Source organism: Dermacentor albipictus, chromosome 6, assembly GCF_038994185.2.
Source record: "Dermacentor albipictus isolate Rhodes 1998 colony chromosome 6, USDA_Dalb.pri_finalv2, whole genome shotgun sequence".
NCBI lineage: Eukaryota > Metazoa > Arthropoda > Arachnida > Ixodida > Ixodidae > Dermacentor > Dermacentor albipictus.
Window position 1 is genome coordinate 115372843 of NC_091826.1, and position 16261 is coordinate 115389103.

The 16261-nt window shown below is 45.8% G+C and overlaps 1 protein-coding gene across 5 annotated transcripts in view; it reads right to left on the bottom strand.

Annotated features, from left to right (window-relative positions):
- Positions 1-255: 255 nt before the first annotated feature.
- The window catches only part of LOC135908321 (uncharacterized), a 129636-nt gene continuing 113630 nt past the window's right edge, over positions 256-16261 (bottom strand). For all 5 annotated transcript variants that reach the window (XM_065440082.2, XM_065440080.2, XM_065440079.2 and 2 more), the window contains 2 exons: positions 15344-15466; positions 256-542 (listed from right to left, as the gene is read on the bottom strand). In XM_065440082.2, the coding sequence (XP_065296154.1) occupies positions 306-542; positions 15344-15466 (360 nt within the window). In that variant the 3' untranslated portion in view covers positions 256-305. The remainder of the gene's footprint in view (positions 543-15343; positions 15467-16261) is intronic.

Consider the following 16261-nt stretch of genomic DNA (forward strand, 5'->3'; position numbering starts at 1 on the left):
CTCTCTCTCTCTCTCTCTCCATACGTTACATTGGCTCATGGCTCTCTAGTGTTGGTGTTCGTGAGCTCCGTCATCAGTAAAGGATAGCAGTTCTCATGCGGCAATTCATTTCCCCTGTACTGTCCCGCCCGGAAACGAACACCATCATCTCGACTGACGTCAGCATATCCACAGCCGAGTAAACTTTTTAACCCAGTAGCGACGTTGTACCGGCCATACCAGACGTGATGAAACAACGATATATTCGTATGTGGCTGTGGCACTGCCTGCAGCGTTTATTGTTCGACAGTGCGGCGGCCCCGCAACTAGGTGCTCAGCAGCATGGCGCTGGTGCTAGCAACATCGTCGCTGGCCGTTTGCTCCGACGGCTGCCGGATGGCGGCGCAGTCGTCGTCGCTGAAGTTTTCGTCCACCAGCCGCCTGAGGGCGCGAAGCTCGCTGAAGTCGCCCTCACCGCACTCGCCACGGCCATCGGCGTACTCGAGATTGAAGGCGGCGAGGGCGTAGTTCACCGAGCCGACTCGCGCCTTCTGCAAGCACAGCTGTCGAAAAGAATGAGAGAGTGAAGAACTACTTCCTTAGTCCCTGCGTACCCAATCGGGTTCCTTGCTTTTATTTCCCTTCAAAAAAGAAGTCAGAAGCGATTGTGTGGCATATTCTTCGCAGATATGAAGGCAGATAAATGCGGAACTCCGTCGAAGTGGTTTAATCCCATTGTTGCCGACAATTTCTTTCGAAAATTTCCGCCTGTTTGGTTTGTACAGTTCTGTCGTCACAGAAAACGATAAGCACGCCTTAAGTGTATTTTGAATGTAGCGAGTTGACACGCATATTCAGGATACAGCAAAAAAACGCCAACATACCACACGTTGCTACACCTTCGTGTCTCTATTAGTATCATAAGAACAGTTCTTACGGTGACGATTAAGAGGTGACTGCCATTTTCAGCATCTAACCGGAATAGTCAAGCAAAATGTGGGGTCTTCTTATTCGTGACTCAACAGTTGGTAGCAAGAATCTACTTGAACATAAGTACCTATACCTGACCTGCCTTGAGGTATAGGCAGCATAGAGCGATGAACAAAAGTAAACTCTTCTGAAACGTTTTATGCGCATTTCAATATTTCTACATATTTTCCAAATAATTCTTACAAAATCTATGTGAATTCCGTATAACCTGCATTTAATTTCACTAAGAATTGTACGATAAAAAATATCGAACTGTTGGACTGCGTACGGACTGCATCAGGAGGGAAACATGGCGAAGTGGTGCGCAAAGAGTAAAAAAGAAACGAAAAACAAAGGCAGGAAGAGAGGAAAGACGAAAATGCGGGCGTGGCGGGTGTAAAAAGGTCGCTTAGTATTTACAACCTACCAGTACTCTGTACAGAAATGAAGCAAGACAAAATACATTTGGCGTGCAACGAAATACAAAATTGTGCGACTTCTCAGAATATCACGCCATTTCCCGCAAAGCTGTTACCTTAGTACAGCGTCATTTAAATATTCAATTGCCTGTAATCAAACCACCCAATTTTGAAATGTTACCAGCATATCAGGTACCCGTTTGAGACAGTGTCCACAGACAACAGTTTCGAAGTTTCGAGCCCTTCCTTAAGGTTATCTTAGGAAAGGCCGTACTTCTCGCACACGAATTTATACTCGCGTGCACATCTGCCATAATTTTATTATTTATTTATTTATTTATTTATTTATTTATTTATTTATTGATACTGCGGTCCTGTTACCAGGACCTTAGCAGGGTGGATACAAAGTGAAAAACATCCAAGTAAATATACAGCGATACATAACATAGGTCACTCGCGATGTACAAATGCAAGCAGTTACTGAATAACACAGTAAATCACTCGCTACATAAACATAGGTGCGATTCAAATAATGGCAATGAGCATTGAGTTACAACATCATTAGTAAGATTATTCCATTCAACAATAGTTCTGGGGAAAAAGGAAAATTTGAAGCAATTCTTTTTAGTAATTAACGGTGTTATTGTCTGTGAGTGTCGATGACGTGTAGCATAACCAGTAGAGAAAGTGATAAATCGTGATGTATCAATGTTGTAGTGCCCCTTTATGAGCTGAAATAAAAACTTTAAACGGCATGTTTGGTTCCTTTGTGTTACAGGTGGCAATCCACTTCTCCTGAGAAGCTCCGTAACTGAAGTGCGACCATACGAATTATATATGAATCGTACTGCCCTTTTTTGAACTTTTTCTAGTTTAGTAATGTTTCTTTTAGTAAAGGGATCCCATATGACAATTGCGTATTCCAACATTGGTCGAATGATGGCATTGTAAGAAAGAAATCGCACAGGAGGCGTAGCGAATTTTAGAGAGCGTCTTAGGAAAAATAGTTTTCGAAGGCAGTTTGCCGTGACACTGTCAACATGTTTGTTCCACGAGAGAGTGTTAGTAATCCAGAGGCCAAGGTATTTATATGCGGTTACTTCAGAAAGCATGATGTTTTCGGTATTGTAGTTGTACAATAAAGGCTTGTTTTTTAACGATATTCTCATAAAGACAGTTTTATCGAAGTTAATTTCCATTTGCCAGTCATTGCACCATGTTACTATGCTTTTAAAGGCATCATTCAGTCTAATTTGATCGTCAACAGAGGAAATTTTTTCGTACAGAACACAGTCATCAGCGTACAGCCTAATACCCACAGAAATGTGATCCACAATGTCATTTATGCAAAGTAAAAACAGAAGCGGACCAAGAACTGATCCTTGGGGGACGCCGGAATCAACGGGCACCTTATCTGAACTGGCTGAATTTAGTGTTACAAACTGACGTCGGTTAGTCAAATAACTCTTTATCCAGGCGAGTAGTTTGTTATTTTGCAGAATGTAGCTTAGCTTATGCAACAATTTGTTATGCGAGACTTTATCAAACGCCTTACGGAAATCCATGAAGATTACGTCTGTTTGTTTACCCTCGTTTATGGCTGCTGCAAAGTCATGAATGATTTCTGCAAGTTGAGTATTAGTTGAAAATCCTCGCCTAAAGCCGTGCTGCATGCAGGTAAGTAGCTTATGTTCTTCAATAAAAGCAGTTATATGTTTGTGAATAATATGCTCTAATATTTTACAAGCTGTCGAGGTTAGCGAAATTGGACGGTAATTCTGAATGAGTGTTTTGTCACCAGATTTGTGCAAAGGCACGATTCTGGCATCCCGCCAATCATCAGGTACTGCAGCTTCGTTTAAAGACCTAGTGTACAGAACATGTAAGTATTTTGCACACCACTCAGCATAACGTTTCAAGAAAGCATTTGGAATATTGTCCGGTCCAGGAGATTTTTTTACCTCAAGGTTCAACAGCAGGTTTAAAATGCCATGTTCACTTATTACAACATCAGGAATAGGAGGTACGGACACTTCAAAAGGCGGAAGACGGCCGTCATCTTGCGTAAATATGTCTCTGAAATTTTTATTGAATGCCATCGAAGCCCCTGCGTCATCCTGCACGCAGCCACCATAAACTACACGTCCGTCGTTAGAGCGAGACTTCGGGCTCACCAATCTCCAAAATTTTTCAGGTGACCTTTTGATAATGGATGGCAGTGTTATATCGAAATAGTTTTTCTTATCATGCGCAATCTTGTTCTTCACCTCCTCCGATATCTGTTCGACCATTAGTTTCAAGTCAGACCTGTTTGTCGTTCTCGCCCTCTTCTTTAGGCGTTTGAATTTTCGCTGCAGCTGCAGCGTTACTCGACTTATCCATGGATTTCGAAAGTTATGTTTTTTAGCTATCCTTGGCACGAAACGCTGAATGCATTCGTGAATTACCCCCTTGAAGAAAAGCCACAAATCATTTACCGAACAAGTGCTTTCACAAATTCACCCCTTGCCCTTTTTTTTTACGGCAAACAGATCTTTGAGGTTATTATACCCATTCTGGTAGAGCTAGCTATACCCTACGCCTTTCGTGAAAAACGCTTATAACGCTTTGGAAAGGTTCAAAAGTGGGTTACAAGAGGCGTAATTATTTCTCTGAACACTGCCTCCATATTACCCGTAACTTTCCCCTATTTGCCCCAAAATATAAGAAGGCACCGCGGTCACCTTGTATAACGCATGAAAAGGCTGATGATACGAATGTTTAGTAATTATTTGCAAAGCTCATGCTCAAGCCAGGGACGTTAGTTTTTCCACGTGTTACATTTACAGTTGACGCTATTCGCACAAAACGCGAGCTCCGTGTTACACAGAATTCTCTAGGGTCACTGTAAAACATAGCGGATAACCGTTGTATAACACATTCAAGCGCATTTTTTTTTGCACAGGAAGTAGTTCATGCACTTACATTTAACGACGCATACACATTCGGTGTAATGTTGCCCCCCCTTTCCAGCAACATTGATCTGAGTGGCTTTTATTGGTACAACAAGACACTGAGCCGTTCCTAAAACACACCACGCAACGAAGCACTCAAAGAAGTAAAATAGTACAAAGGCTGTAGTGAATGCGCAAATGGTGGACTTTTTCCGAACATCGCCAGTAACGTTTTCCATATTTTCCCCACATATAAAGAAGATATTTCGTTTAATTGGGCAATACTACTGTGCACCTTACTAAATGTCGTGTCTTTCTTTTTCGAGGACGGTTGTCTTAGCGCATAGTAAAAAAAAAAAAACTAGCACAAAATTTATAAATATGAATGCAACACTACGCCTTGCAGGATTCCACACTGCACGAACGAAAACTACGTTCATTTATTATTTCCAACCACCCTAATTAAGACACAAACGTAAAATTTTTCTGCGAATGAACAGTGCTTAAGAATGAAATACACGAGTGCTGTGTTAACTTGAGCGGGTTATAATAAATTTTTCGAAGGCTGTTCTGTCGCAAATTATGTACCGACCAGTCCAAGTTAGCAAACTGTTACCGACACTCCGACACGACAACAATGAATGCCATGTCTGCATGGTCGTGCTTGCAGAGTTTGCAGCTCGTGTCTGGGTATTGTCTGGAATTTACTCTATTTATTCAATGGATATGCGCCGCTCTTTAATGAAGCTCTCGCCAACTTGGATCAATGAGTGCGGCCACGCAAGGGAACAATTCATATGTTCAATTCCAATGGCGGAGTCGGAGCAAGTTTTTTTGCTCGTGTCGGAGCAAGTCGGAGTGTCGGAGTTAGCAAACTTTCACCTCAATTTTTTTTCTGAACACGACCTCGGTTTGCAATAAATGAGTCAAGCGCAGTTATTCTATAGCACTAGAAAGCATTGCGCATAACAGCAATATATTGCTTTCGAGCACTTCAGAAAGAATCCTTTTCGCAGTGCCCTAAATGCCCGACGCGTTTGAAGTTGGGCCCCACTCATCAGGCATAAAACGCGCCAGGTCGAAATTGAGGGAGGTTGCGTTTTTAATGAGCAGACATTATTTAGGTACTTCACGCACTTTCCGAGGACTATGTCTCTTGGTAACTGTGTTTCTATGTAACCGTTTTCCCGCCTACCTGGGTCATTGGGCAGGAATTGTGGCGCTCTGGAACGACGAAATCAAGACGTTATTTTTCTCCGATGCTAGCGAGATTTGAGCCCACGTCACAAGGACAGCAACGCGACCCACTAGCAGGCTGCGCCACAAATGAACTGGCTATGTGCCGATTCTCAATGAGCGCCTTTCACGTGAATGTTTTAGGGAGCAGCGCCACGAATTCCTAGGGACGGACGGAAAAACTTTATTGAGAGAAGCACTTGCGAGGTTGCCAGCCCGGGCTCATGCCACACGGGTATTATGTGCCGTGAGGCAGAGCCTTTCCGCCGCTGCCCGGGCCCACTGGATTGCCCATAGTTGGTCGTGTAGTTAGTCAGAGTGCTTAGCCATCGCTCCTCGAGAAGGTCCGGTTCTATGTTGTCCTCTACGTATATTGATCTGATCTCTGTGCATTTCCACAAGATGAATGCCATGTCTGCATGGTCGTGCTTGCAGAGTTTGCAGCTCGTGTCTGGGTATTGTTTGGAATTTACTCTATTTATTCAGTGGATATGCGCCGCTCTTTAATGAAGCTCTCGTCAACTTGGATCAATGAGTGCGGCCACGCAAGGGAACAATTCATATGTTAAATTCCAATGGCGGAGTCGGAGCAAGTTTTTTTGCTCGTGTCGGAGCAAGTTTGTTCCAATGACAGAGTGAGGGCGGGAGTAAGGCGTTCCAATGAGAGTCGTAGTGGATTCAGAGCGGGAGTCACTCCGCGGAGTAGAAAAAAATGCTCCGCCGAAATCGGCGGAGTGCACTGGAACTCTGCACGACGTATTTCCTTTACCACGTTTGTCTGCTGGGAGGCGCCACCGGTCACGACTCGCAAGGAAGCAAAAGCTGCTGCACGCTTGACGAGATATCCATTCTGCACTTTAAAAAGAACAACAGGTGAACGGCACTGAAGAGACAAGTGACTGGCGCGGCGGTGCTGGGAGCGAACAGCGGAAAGAAATGACAACGCGCAAGGCATCATGGGTAACTCAGCGATAGAATTTCGGCTGCCGCCACGGAGGAAGGAAACTAAGGAGAGGCCCTGACGTCACTTTTTGTCAAGCTAATGTGAAGCCGGAAGTTGGCGTTGCTCATGGCGTTGCTCCGGCTATCGGGCTAGCTCTCCTCTCTTGTGTACATTTCTCGCGAAACCACAGCGCGCTGCGCGCAACCGTGCTGCTCGGACCCGCGCGCTCCGCAGCAATACTAAGCAATCGTTAACACGTCAGCATGATTCCCCGAAAAAGGGCAAAATTTCCCGCGGATATTTCTTCGTCCGTAGCCATTGTCGTGGCGCGGTACATTGCGTACAGCGTTGCATGAGCGCTCATTTCACTAATTTTAGTTCCTCCTGGTCCCACCTGGCCACAGCAACATCCAGGAGAGCACGGTCCAGATAACGCAGCGCAACAAAACACGAAGACCAACGCAAACCTGCCCGCACGGCGCCTTTGCCACGGTACGAAACCTACAGAGCAACACGTGTGAGCGCACAGAACCAAAACAAAGCCACCATTGTGGCCCCAAAGGCGTGGCCGCTATGGCAAAGAAATGAAAAATCAGCAAAAAAGAGGAGAACGTACTACGTCACTTCCTCCACACTTTTCTCCTAGCGCGCAGAGGGGGTAGGGCCTCTCCTCACTTTCCTTTCTCCTTGGCTTCCGCCTTGCTCTGACGGCGCAGGTTGTGTTCCACTTGCGGATTTGAAGGCGTTGCTCTACGCCAGAGTCGAGTGCTCGCTGGCGGAGTCCGTTGGCTGCTCCGACTCCGCCATTGGAATTCAACGTCAGTGTACGCATGCAGCGGCCGAGACGCTTCTCGTCTCTGACGTCACGTCGGATTTTGCGGCAGTGCCAAAGATGGCGCGAGAGAGCAACCCAGCATAAAGTCCCTTGATAATTTGAAAGCAGCGACACTCTTTGAACTCTGCCGCCACCGCGCAACCTCCTCGGCTCCTCCTCACCCCTTGCGCGTTCCCTCGCGGCGACCAGTTTTGCCCCCGTTTTTCTGCACGACGATTGGTCTCCCTGCTGTTGCCCTTGGAAAGGCGCGGATCTTGGAGAGAGAGAGAGATAAAACTTTATTGTGTCCTTGATGGGGTTAAGGGGTGGCGGGGGTCGGGAGACTAACCCCCAATCCCCCCTTGGAGTTTTGGAGTTTTGCTTGTGTTTTTCTTACTCGTTCGCGCCATTTTCCTCCAGAGCACGGCTGGCTCGGTGCTTTAGCTCGGCGTAGCGAACGTTGTGCGCAGTGTTTCTGGTCTATGTGCTAGCGCTATGCCAGGCTGTTGCGCATATAACTGCAGCAAGAAGCCTGAAGATGGTTATGCCGTTTTTATGATACCACAACGAAAGCGTTACGGCTTGCGCAGGAAGCAGTGGCTGCATGACATTGGCCGAAGCAACTTTGTTCCGACAAAGAACAGCGTTTTTTGCGAGCTGAGGAGTCTTTCTTATAGCTCGTAGCAAAGCATCCCGTAATGCTGCATTTTTTGTCATTCTTCCGGCCTGCTCACCACCGTTTTTGTTGCGGTTGTCCTCATTATGCTTAATATTTTGGGATGGCTCCATCACTTCACACGTCGCTAACTGTTGCTATTCAGTCGGAAGCGCAGTATTATTGATTCTGCTTTGCGCCCTGAAAAAATTAGTGGCAAGTATCCCCGTAGTATTGTAGGTGATGAGCGTTAACTAGTCAAAATTGAGCTTTTCTCTAAGTTTTAAGGCGAAAGCCTTTAGACCTTATGTTTCAAGGTCGCGTTGTAAACTGGAAATATCATGTGACCCAAGGAAGGCCAGAGGGTACCCAAAGCATGTCCACCCCTATATAAGAGAATGACTACCCAAGTTAATTAATGAATCATTAGTGGTAGACATAAGGTGTATTAGGGAGGATTAAGGTTGATTAGAGTGTATTAAAGAAGATTAAGGTGAATTAGAGTGCATTACGAAGGATTAAGATGCATGAATAAAGATTAAGGTGCGAGGAGCAGTATTAAGGCGGATTATGGTGGATTAAGGTGAAGTGTTGATGAAAGGGCATTAAGACCGATTGGGGTGGATTAGGGTGCATGAACAAGAATCCAATCACTAATCAATCATTACTTTGGTAATCATTAATCATCTCTTATACGTGGCTGCACATGCTTTGGTTCGCTTCCCGACTTCGTTCGGTCAGGTTTCATTTTCTGTAGCTCACAACGGGACATTGAAACAGAGGTCTAAGGCTTTCGCTTAATAAGCCACACACAAAGGGATGTGTCACAAGCAATACTAGACCAGACGCACGAAGTAAAGCATCTGATCATGAGGTAGAAAAATTGTCTGGAGTATAGAACTCGCCTGAAAGCTCCCTTTAAATCAGTATACTCCGTTCATACGGCTTTAAGAAAAAACCGACCTCCTCATAAACGTTGCCTCCAGCATTATCAATGCTGTTATTAGGATTTCTCAAAATTTTCAACCCCACTGGGGCGCGCAACTGGCCCAAAATAACACACCTCCATAGAATCCTGCGGCCCGTCCGCGGGAGCCCAGGAGGAATAGCGTGCCGTGCGCAGCCGGCGGGCGAGGAGAATCGAGGAGGAAAGCGCCGTGCGGAGGAGAGTGTCACTACTTTCAAATTATCAAGGGGCTTTAACCCAGTAGCCACAAGACGCGTTTCTCTGCGTTCGCATACGCTGGCGCGCCATGCATTTCGGAGGCAACGTGCAGGCGTCGTGGCAGCGGTGCTTGATGGCGCGGAGAGTTCTTAAGAACGCGCGAAAAAGAAGTCGCGCTGCAGTATGCGCCTCATAATGAATTCGCTTCATCGGTGGCAGTACATCGCGTCGCTACATTGATTCAATGCTAACGCATTACCGTTGACAGTCAATTCATAAGAAGCCAGCAAACACTGACAGCAAGGACAACATGAAAGAAATTACTTGTGCTTAATAAATGAAATAAAGAAACGATAAATTAATGGAAATGAAAGTGGATGAAAAAACAACTTCCCGCAGGTGGGGAACGATCCCACAACCTTCGCATCTCTTAGTCATGAGTGGGTGGCTGCTGGCTAACATTCCCAGGGTTCTACTAGGAATCATAAACACCCAAGAAAGGGGATGGGGAAACGGCGCCGCGATAGCTAAATTGGTAGAGCATCGCAGGCGAAAGGCGAAGGTTGTGGGATCGTTCCCCATCTGCGGCATGTTGCTTTTTCATCCACTTTCATTTCCATTATTTATCGTTTCTTTATTTCATTTATTAAGCACAAGTAATTTCCTCTATATGTTGTCCTTGGAGTCAATGTTTGTTGGCTCTTTATGATATGAGTAATAAAAATAATACTCCTCGGTTAACCCCCTTTCTTCTCGTTCGTTAACATAGTGAGATGGGTTCTGTCACAATTTTTTTTCTTTTGCATGGCATTCACCAAACTTCCTACGTGGTCCGTAATATAGGTTACTAACGCTCTGGAACGCTTCAATAAGCCTTTCTCTGCAAAGCCTGTGATTACCTCATAAAGCCGAAACTCTGATCATATTTGACGCATTGCAAGTACGTCACGCAGACATCAACAAGATGACTCGTTTGGCTAGTTTTTTTTTTTTTTCTGGCACCGACTTGGTTGGCTCGTCGAGGTGACCGTGAGGACTAGCTACGCATCTTGTATGAAGCAAGACAGAGAAATTGAGTGCTCATAAATTAAATTTACGGTTTCTAATTACCCTCCACATCTTAAAACATTTGGTGCACAGGACCCAAAAATGACATTTACTTTCTTTATATATAAATTTACTATTGCTATGGGTTCTTCTTCGGCAGCGGGGAAACTCCGTAAGCGTTTTACATAACGCATCCAAAGAGGGAGAAAACGGCGGTTCAGCCTTTTTCATTTAGCACTTAATTAACCAAGATACTTTAAAAATTGCCTGCACATTGTCAGGCAGTAGTGACGGTGAAGAAGGCAGCAAAACTGTGATTATGGAAACTAGCGTTTTATTGGGCGAACTTGTGCCCTCAGAAGCAGGCTACACTCAAAAGAACAGCGATAGCGGCGAACACACTCGGCGATCGTCGAAAATCTGATCAGCGGGTCAAGCGCGTCGACTTTTATAGATCAGTCGTCGAATGTTCCAGAGTAACCGCTGGGACCCGCGTGCCTTCCACAAAGTTCTACGCGATTCGCGTCGCGCATGCATGCAATCAGATTACACAAGGTTCGGCGACAACAGACAACGGATAGAAGCATCGATAATATAGAAACCTCCGATACATGTAGACGCATAACATTTCTTAGACGGTAAAAGCGCTCACCCGCAAAAGATAAACGAGTTCACGTGTCAATATAACCGTCAGGATGCTCCCCATCTTTTTAAATATAGTTACGTGAAAGCACAGTAAAGAAACTATTTACATGGCGTGCTTACAAGGGTAGCAAGCACTGGCCAGTATGGAAGCTAGTCATGATCAAGCGAAATACTTCGTCATCATCATATCAGCAGTGGCAGCTTATACGTACGCACTGGTAAATGTCAACATCATCGTCTTCTAGGAGCACGTACCATGACCTCCGGCACCACTTAGGACCAACAGCAGAGGCAGGGTGGCAACCCTTGAGTCTCGAAACGTGGACGTCACTTGCCAACGGAACGGAAGATGCAATGGAACTGGCTCACCCTATCTCATACGTGACGTCAGTCACTAGTCGAAGTACGCGATATGGTCCCGTGTAACGAATACGGAGCTTTGTAGATAGGTCGACGCACCGGGAGGGAGACCAAAGTAGCACGAGGGCACCCGGAGCAAAACGTTCGTCGCGATGTCGGTGGTCGTAAAGGTGCTTAGTCTTTAGCTGGATTAAGTCTACTGCGGGCTATCTGTCACGCGTAATAAGCCCGGGCAATGGCGACGCGTGCATATTCGCTAGTGGAAGTTGCAGGGGCAGAAAGAAATCTGTCCAACGGTAAAGTTGGTTCGCGTCCGAATAACAGTAAGACCAAGGCAGACAGTGGTTGGGGTGTCGTGAAACGCACGAAGTACTGTGGCGCACAGACGTGATGGTATAACGAGGATAAGGAACGTCAAGGTACACTCTACGCCGGTCCTTCAGGGTGAACATGCGCACAGAAGTGTCGCTAGGAGAGGATTCCAGGCGCTCGGTTATTTCTCTTAAGTAGGCATCATGACGCTGTTCGCTGGCGACCTTCATCAACTGGGTCACGGAAAGGACGCAATCGAATGATTCAGGGCACGAGGAGCTACAGTCGCCTGCGGGGTAGTGGGGCAAACAAACCGCATTTTTATGTTTTGTATACGACCGCGTAGGTGTTCTAGGCGCAGTGTCCATCGAGCGAGTCTGCCTTTGGGATCTTTCAAAGAGGCGATACAGCAGAGGGCATGGCGGTCGAAAACTACCGTGAACGGTTGGCCAAATAGATAAGGGCGAAATTTTGCAACTCCCCATACGAGAGCGACGCATTCACTTTCTTTGAGTAAATTCGCTCCAATGCCTGATGGCGTGAAGCTGTTCTCTCCACGTTGACGCTTGGCCAAGACAGCACGTATGCCGTAACGCGTCAGTGTCAACTCCGGTTTTGGCTGACGGGTCGAAGTGGGCCAAAATGGGAGGCGTTGTGAGCAGCGTGGGTGTGGGCAACTCGAAGGAAGCCGCGGCTCGTGCAGGACCCCTGGTAAAAGGGACGGCTTGTTTAAGAACATCTGTGAGCGATTTCGCAATCCATGCAAAATTCTTCCCAAACGGACGAAAATAGGAGCAGAGCCCCACATAGCTGCACACGTCTTTGGCAGACTTGGGCCCATGAAAATCTGCCACGGCTCTGATTTTCTCTTGATCGAGGTGTACGCTTACGGCGCCCGTGGCATGGCCAAACACCGTGACGTGGCGACGGGCAAAACGGCACTTAGATGAATTCAGCTAAAGTTCGGCACGGCGGAACATGTCAAGGATCGCTGGGAGGTGTTCGAGATGTGTGTAGAACGTAGGCGAAAACACAATTCCATCATTTAAATAACACAAGCATGTACTTGAACCCATGAAGCACAGAGCCCCTCCATATCATCATTCAAAAAACAATAAAAAATATACTTTCTTGGATGTACTTATTTCATTTTAATACATACGCATATATACAAGTGTGCATACACGTGCCTATTCACTTATGCTCACGTTTAATGTGCACGTTGTAACAACGGTACCTTGATTTATTCTTGCTCTAATTTATTGTTAAGGTATATCTGTTTTCAATTAATATATGTTTTTTTAGGTGATCCATTTCTATCTTTTGCGTTGCTACTAGTTTCCTGTATATTTTTATCTTTATCTTACTAGCTGTTTACAATGTTATTTTGTTTTTGTTTTTCCTTTCTTCTAATGTCATTGTGCGGTGAATGTACAATTTGGTGCTAGAGGCCTAATCAGGCGACCCTTAACATCGCCTTTAGTCTCCTGGATCAAGGCAATCATCTATTGTCAAATAAATAATGAAATGAAAAATTATTCGTTCGAATGTGACTGGTGCATTACACAGACCTAAAGGCATGATCTTGAACTGGTAAAACGCATCAGCAAATACAAAACCCATTTTCTCTCGCTGCATAGGGTCACCAGCAATCTTCCAATATCCAGATCGAAGGCCAATAGAAGCAGCACCATACAGAGAATCGAGGGCATCATCAATTCGCGGTAACAGGTAAGCGTCTTTCTTCGTAATGTTATTAAGGTAGCGATAGCTGAAGCATCTTGTTGACTTCCTGCTGGATCACATAGCTGGCATGGCGTGTGCGTATGCGGTGCGCGACAATGGACACCTGGCCCAAAGGCCGATTACCGAAGTCGAAAATGTCTCGATACGAGTCGGGAACACGTCGGAGGGTGTCAGTGTGCTCAGACAGAAGGTCATTGACGATCATGCTGCGAATTTCGCGGCTGCCACTAGTTTTCGGCGTCGGAGTGCCCTTCGGAGGACATCTTGCATGTATTGCAAAAGCTTCTAGCTGAAAGTCTTGCAGGTAACAAAGGCGGGCTAAGGAAAGCCCCCTCCGAAATTCACCAGTAGAAGGCAGGTTCCGTTTGCCGCAATGCTGACGACCGTTTCGCGTGCATCGACATCGTGCGTGAGCAGGACGTCAGTAAGCGGTGTCACGTAGTAGTCGCCATCTGATACATCTGAACATGCTAATTCTACACGTCACGGTCTTGCAGCGGTATTCGGCAGATGCTCGAAGTGAGGCGGGGTGGGCCGGCATTCCGCTTGCTCTAGACGACGGTACTCTAATCGCACTGTCAACGGTGTTCGAGTTGATGAAGACATGCTGGCTGAACGCGTCGTCAGCGATACCCTTCAAAATGTGGGCGAGTTCGTCAGCCTCGGTCATCATCGGGTCAGTTTGTAGACACAAGGCCAGCAGGCCCTGTGTGTGCGACAAGGCAGACTCCGTTGACGTCTGTGTACGTACTGCTAGTTTGTTTCTTGACGGCAGGCTGTCGACCAAATGGGTCGCCGAAGAGGTCGAGGAGCTGCTGCTTGAACGTGTCCCATCTGGTGAGATTGTCCTCGTGGGTCCGAAACCAGACGCGAAGGGTGTCTTCGAAGTAAAATATGGCGTTTGCCAGTATTATATTTCGATCTGAGCCATTTTGTTTGCTGACTTGCTCGTACATGCTCAGCCATTCACCCACGTCAACGATGTTTAGCCCGGAAAAGATCCCGGGATCGAGGGGCTGTGCGAGGGCGATAAACTGGGCAACGGTCTCACCGTAGCTGGCAGCGACGTGTCATTACGTGGAGGCATGACGGTAGATTCGAGGTGGCGTCCGCTGCGAAGCTCCGTGGTCAGAAGTACCCAGCAACTCCCCCAAATAAATCTTACGTGAAAGCACAGTAGCGAAACTATTTACAGGGTGTATTTACAAGTGTAGCAAGCACTGGCCAATATGGAAGCCGCTCAACATCAAGCAAAGCACTTCGCCGTCATCAAATCAACAGTGGCAGCTAATGAGCACGTCCCACTAAACGTCAACATCATCGTTTTCAGTAGCACGCAGCAATATAAAATGGATGAGTGGCCCAGTTTTCCTTTTTCAGGACCTTGTGATAACACACACATGACGTTGTCGAGCACTTCCAGTCACACTAACACCGTCGCTGCAGAAGGCGATACTGACTAAAACACACAAAAGGCGGCCATGATAACATAACACTAGGTATCTAGCTCCCTCTGATTACATTATTATTGTAGATGACAATTAATGAAGTATGCTCAATATAGAAAGCCGGTCCTTTCTTTCGCGCTATTTTCGAACTTAATGGAAAACCTTTTGCGAAATTCAGTCGTAAGACCTGCTGCTGTGTACTTAAAACAATGTTTTCCTGGCGTCTAGCTTAAGATGGCGGAGTAGGGTACCTTTTTCATATTAAAATTCATAGTAAGCTTCTCTTGCACTAAGCCATTCCTTTCACGAAATAATTTTTGATATACAGCCACTGTGTGAGTTAACCAGAATAATGAAAGTAAATTTAGAAGTGCTTGAAAAACCCGGGTTCTGAGGAGCAAACATTGAATGGTTTGGTAGGAAAACGCATTAACCTAGCACCCATTCAAGAAATTCCAACCAGGAGTCTCAAGCATCACCCAGAGGAAAAATGAAAATGTGCCTGATGTTTGTTCACAACAAAGTTTATGGTAACTATACGAAAAAGTTGGAATAAATGAGTAACAAATGAACACTACAGTGACTTGCATATTTAATCAAAGTTATAGTCAGTGCCATCACGCCGAAAAAAACGCTACACTCTAAAATCAGCCTTCGAGACCTTCAACCCACCTTTTCGCGCAATGTCGTTGCGGTGTCGAATGTGAAGATCCTTTCCATGTTCATGTCGTAGCAGTATTCAGAATGGTGCTCCGTCGAATATACCCTGCTGGACCACATGGGCAGCCGGCACGCCTGTTGATGTTCCAAAATTTCAGAAGCAAGTATAAAAAAGTTGTAAGAGAAAGCACTAGGCGCTAGCTACCAGAAGATAGCACACGTTCCGCACGACTAAAGGCCAACGAAGTTTAATACGGTCCACTGTTAAAGGGAAACGAAAATGAAAAAAAAAACATATTAAGCTGTAATAATAAATTACCTTTCTACAACGCCAATAAAGCCAACGTTAACCAGAAGCAAGGCTTACACCGCTTGCACAGGGGCAAATGGGTGCCCCCCATTAAAGGAAATTCTCTTTCTTTACACAAAATGACCCCTTATCAAAATAACCCTTTGCGACACGCATTAGGATATAGTCATCAGAAAATTTTGAAACTGCCTGTGTGCACTCTTGATGAACAATATTTCAGTAAAAAACCATAAACAAGCCGGTACCTTAGGTACTTAATAAATTAGGTCGCGTCCTCATATGTACACACTGTGACTCAATACAACTAAGTCAGCAAAAGTCAACCGAAGGCTTTATTGCATGAAAATATTGCAGGTAGAGCGATAAAAAATTCCTGTTTGGTCATCAGCTGATCAGCCTTCTTGCTTACTTGGTGTGATATTCATAAAAACAGTCATTAGTGGCGGACAGGCACAAGAACACTTCGCACTTCCTGCACCGAACTCGTGATTTGGAATTGCATCCAGGCTTCCGGCAACGCTGTGGGAATCGTGCATCCACGTGCTGAGGCCAGTGCGCTTTACCATCCAAACGAACAGTGTTTGTAAGGAGGGGTCCACTATTATGAGGTGCTTTTGATA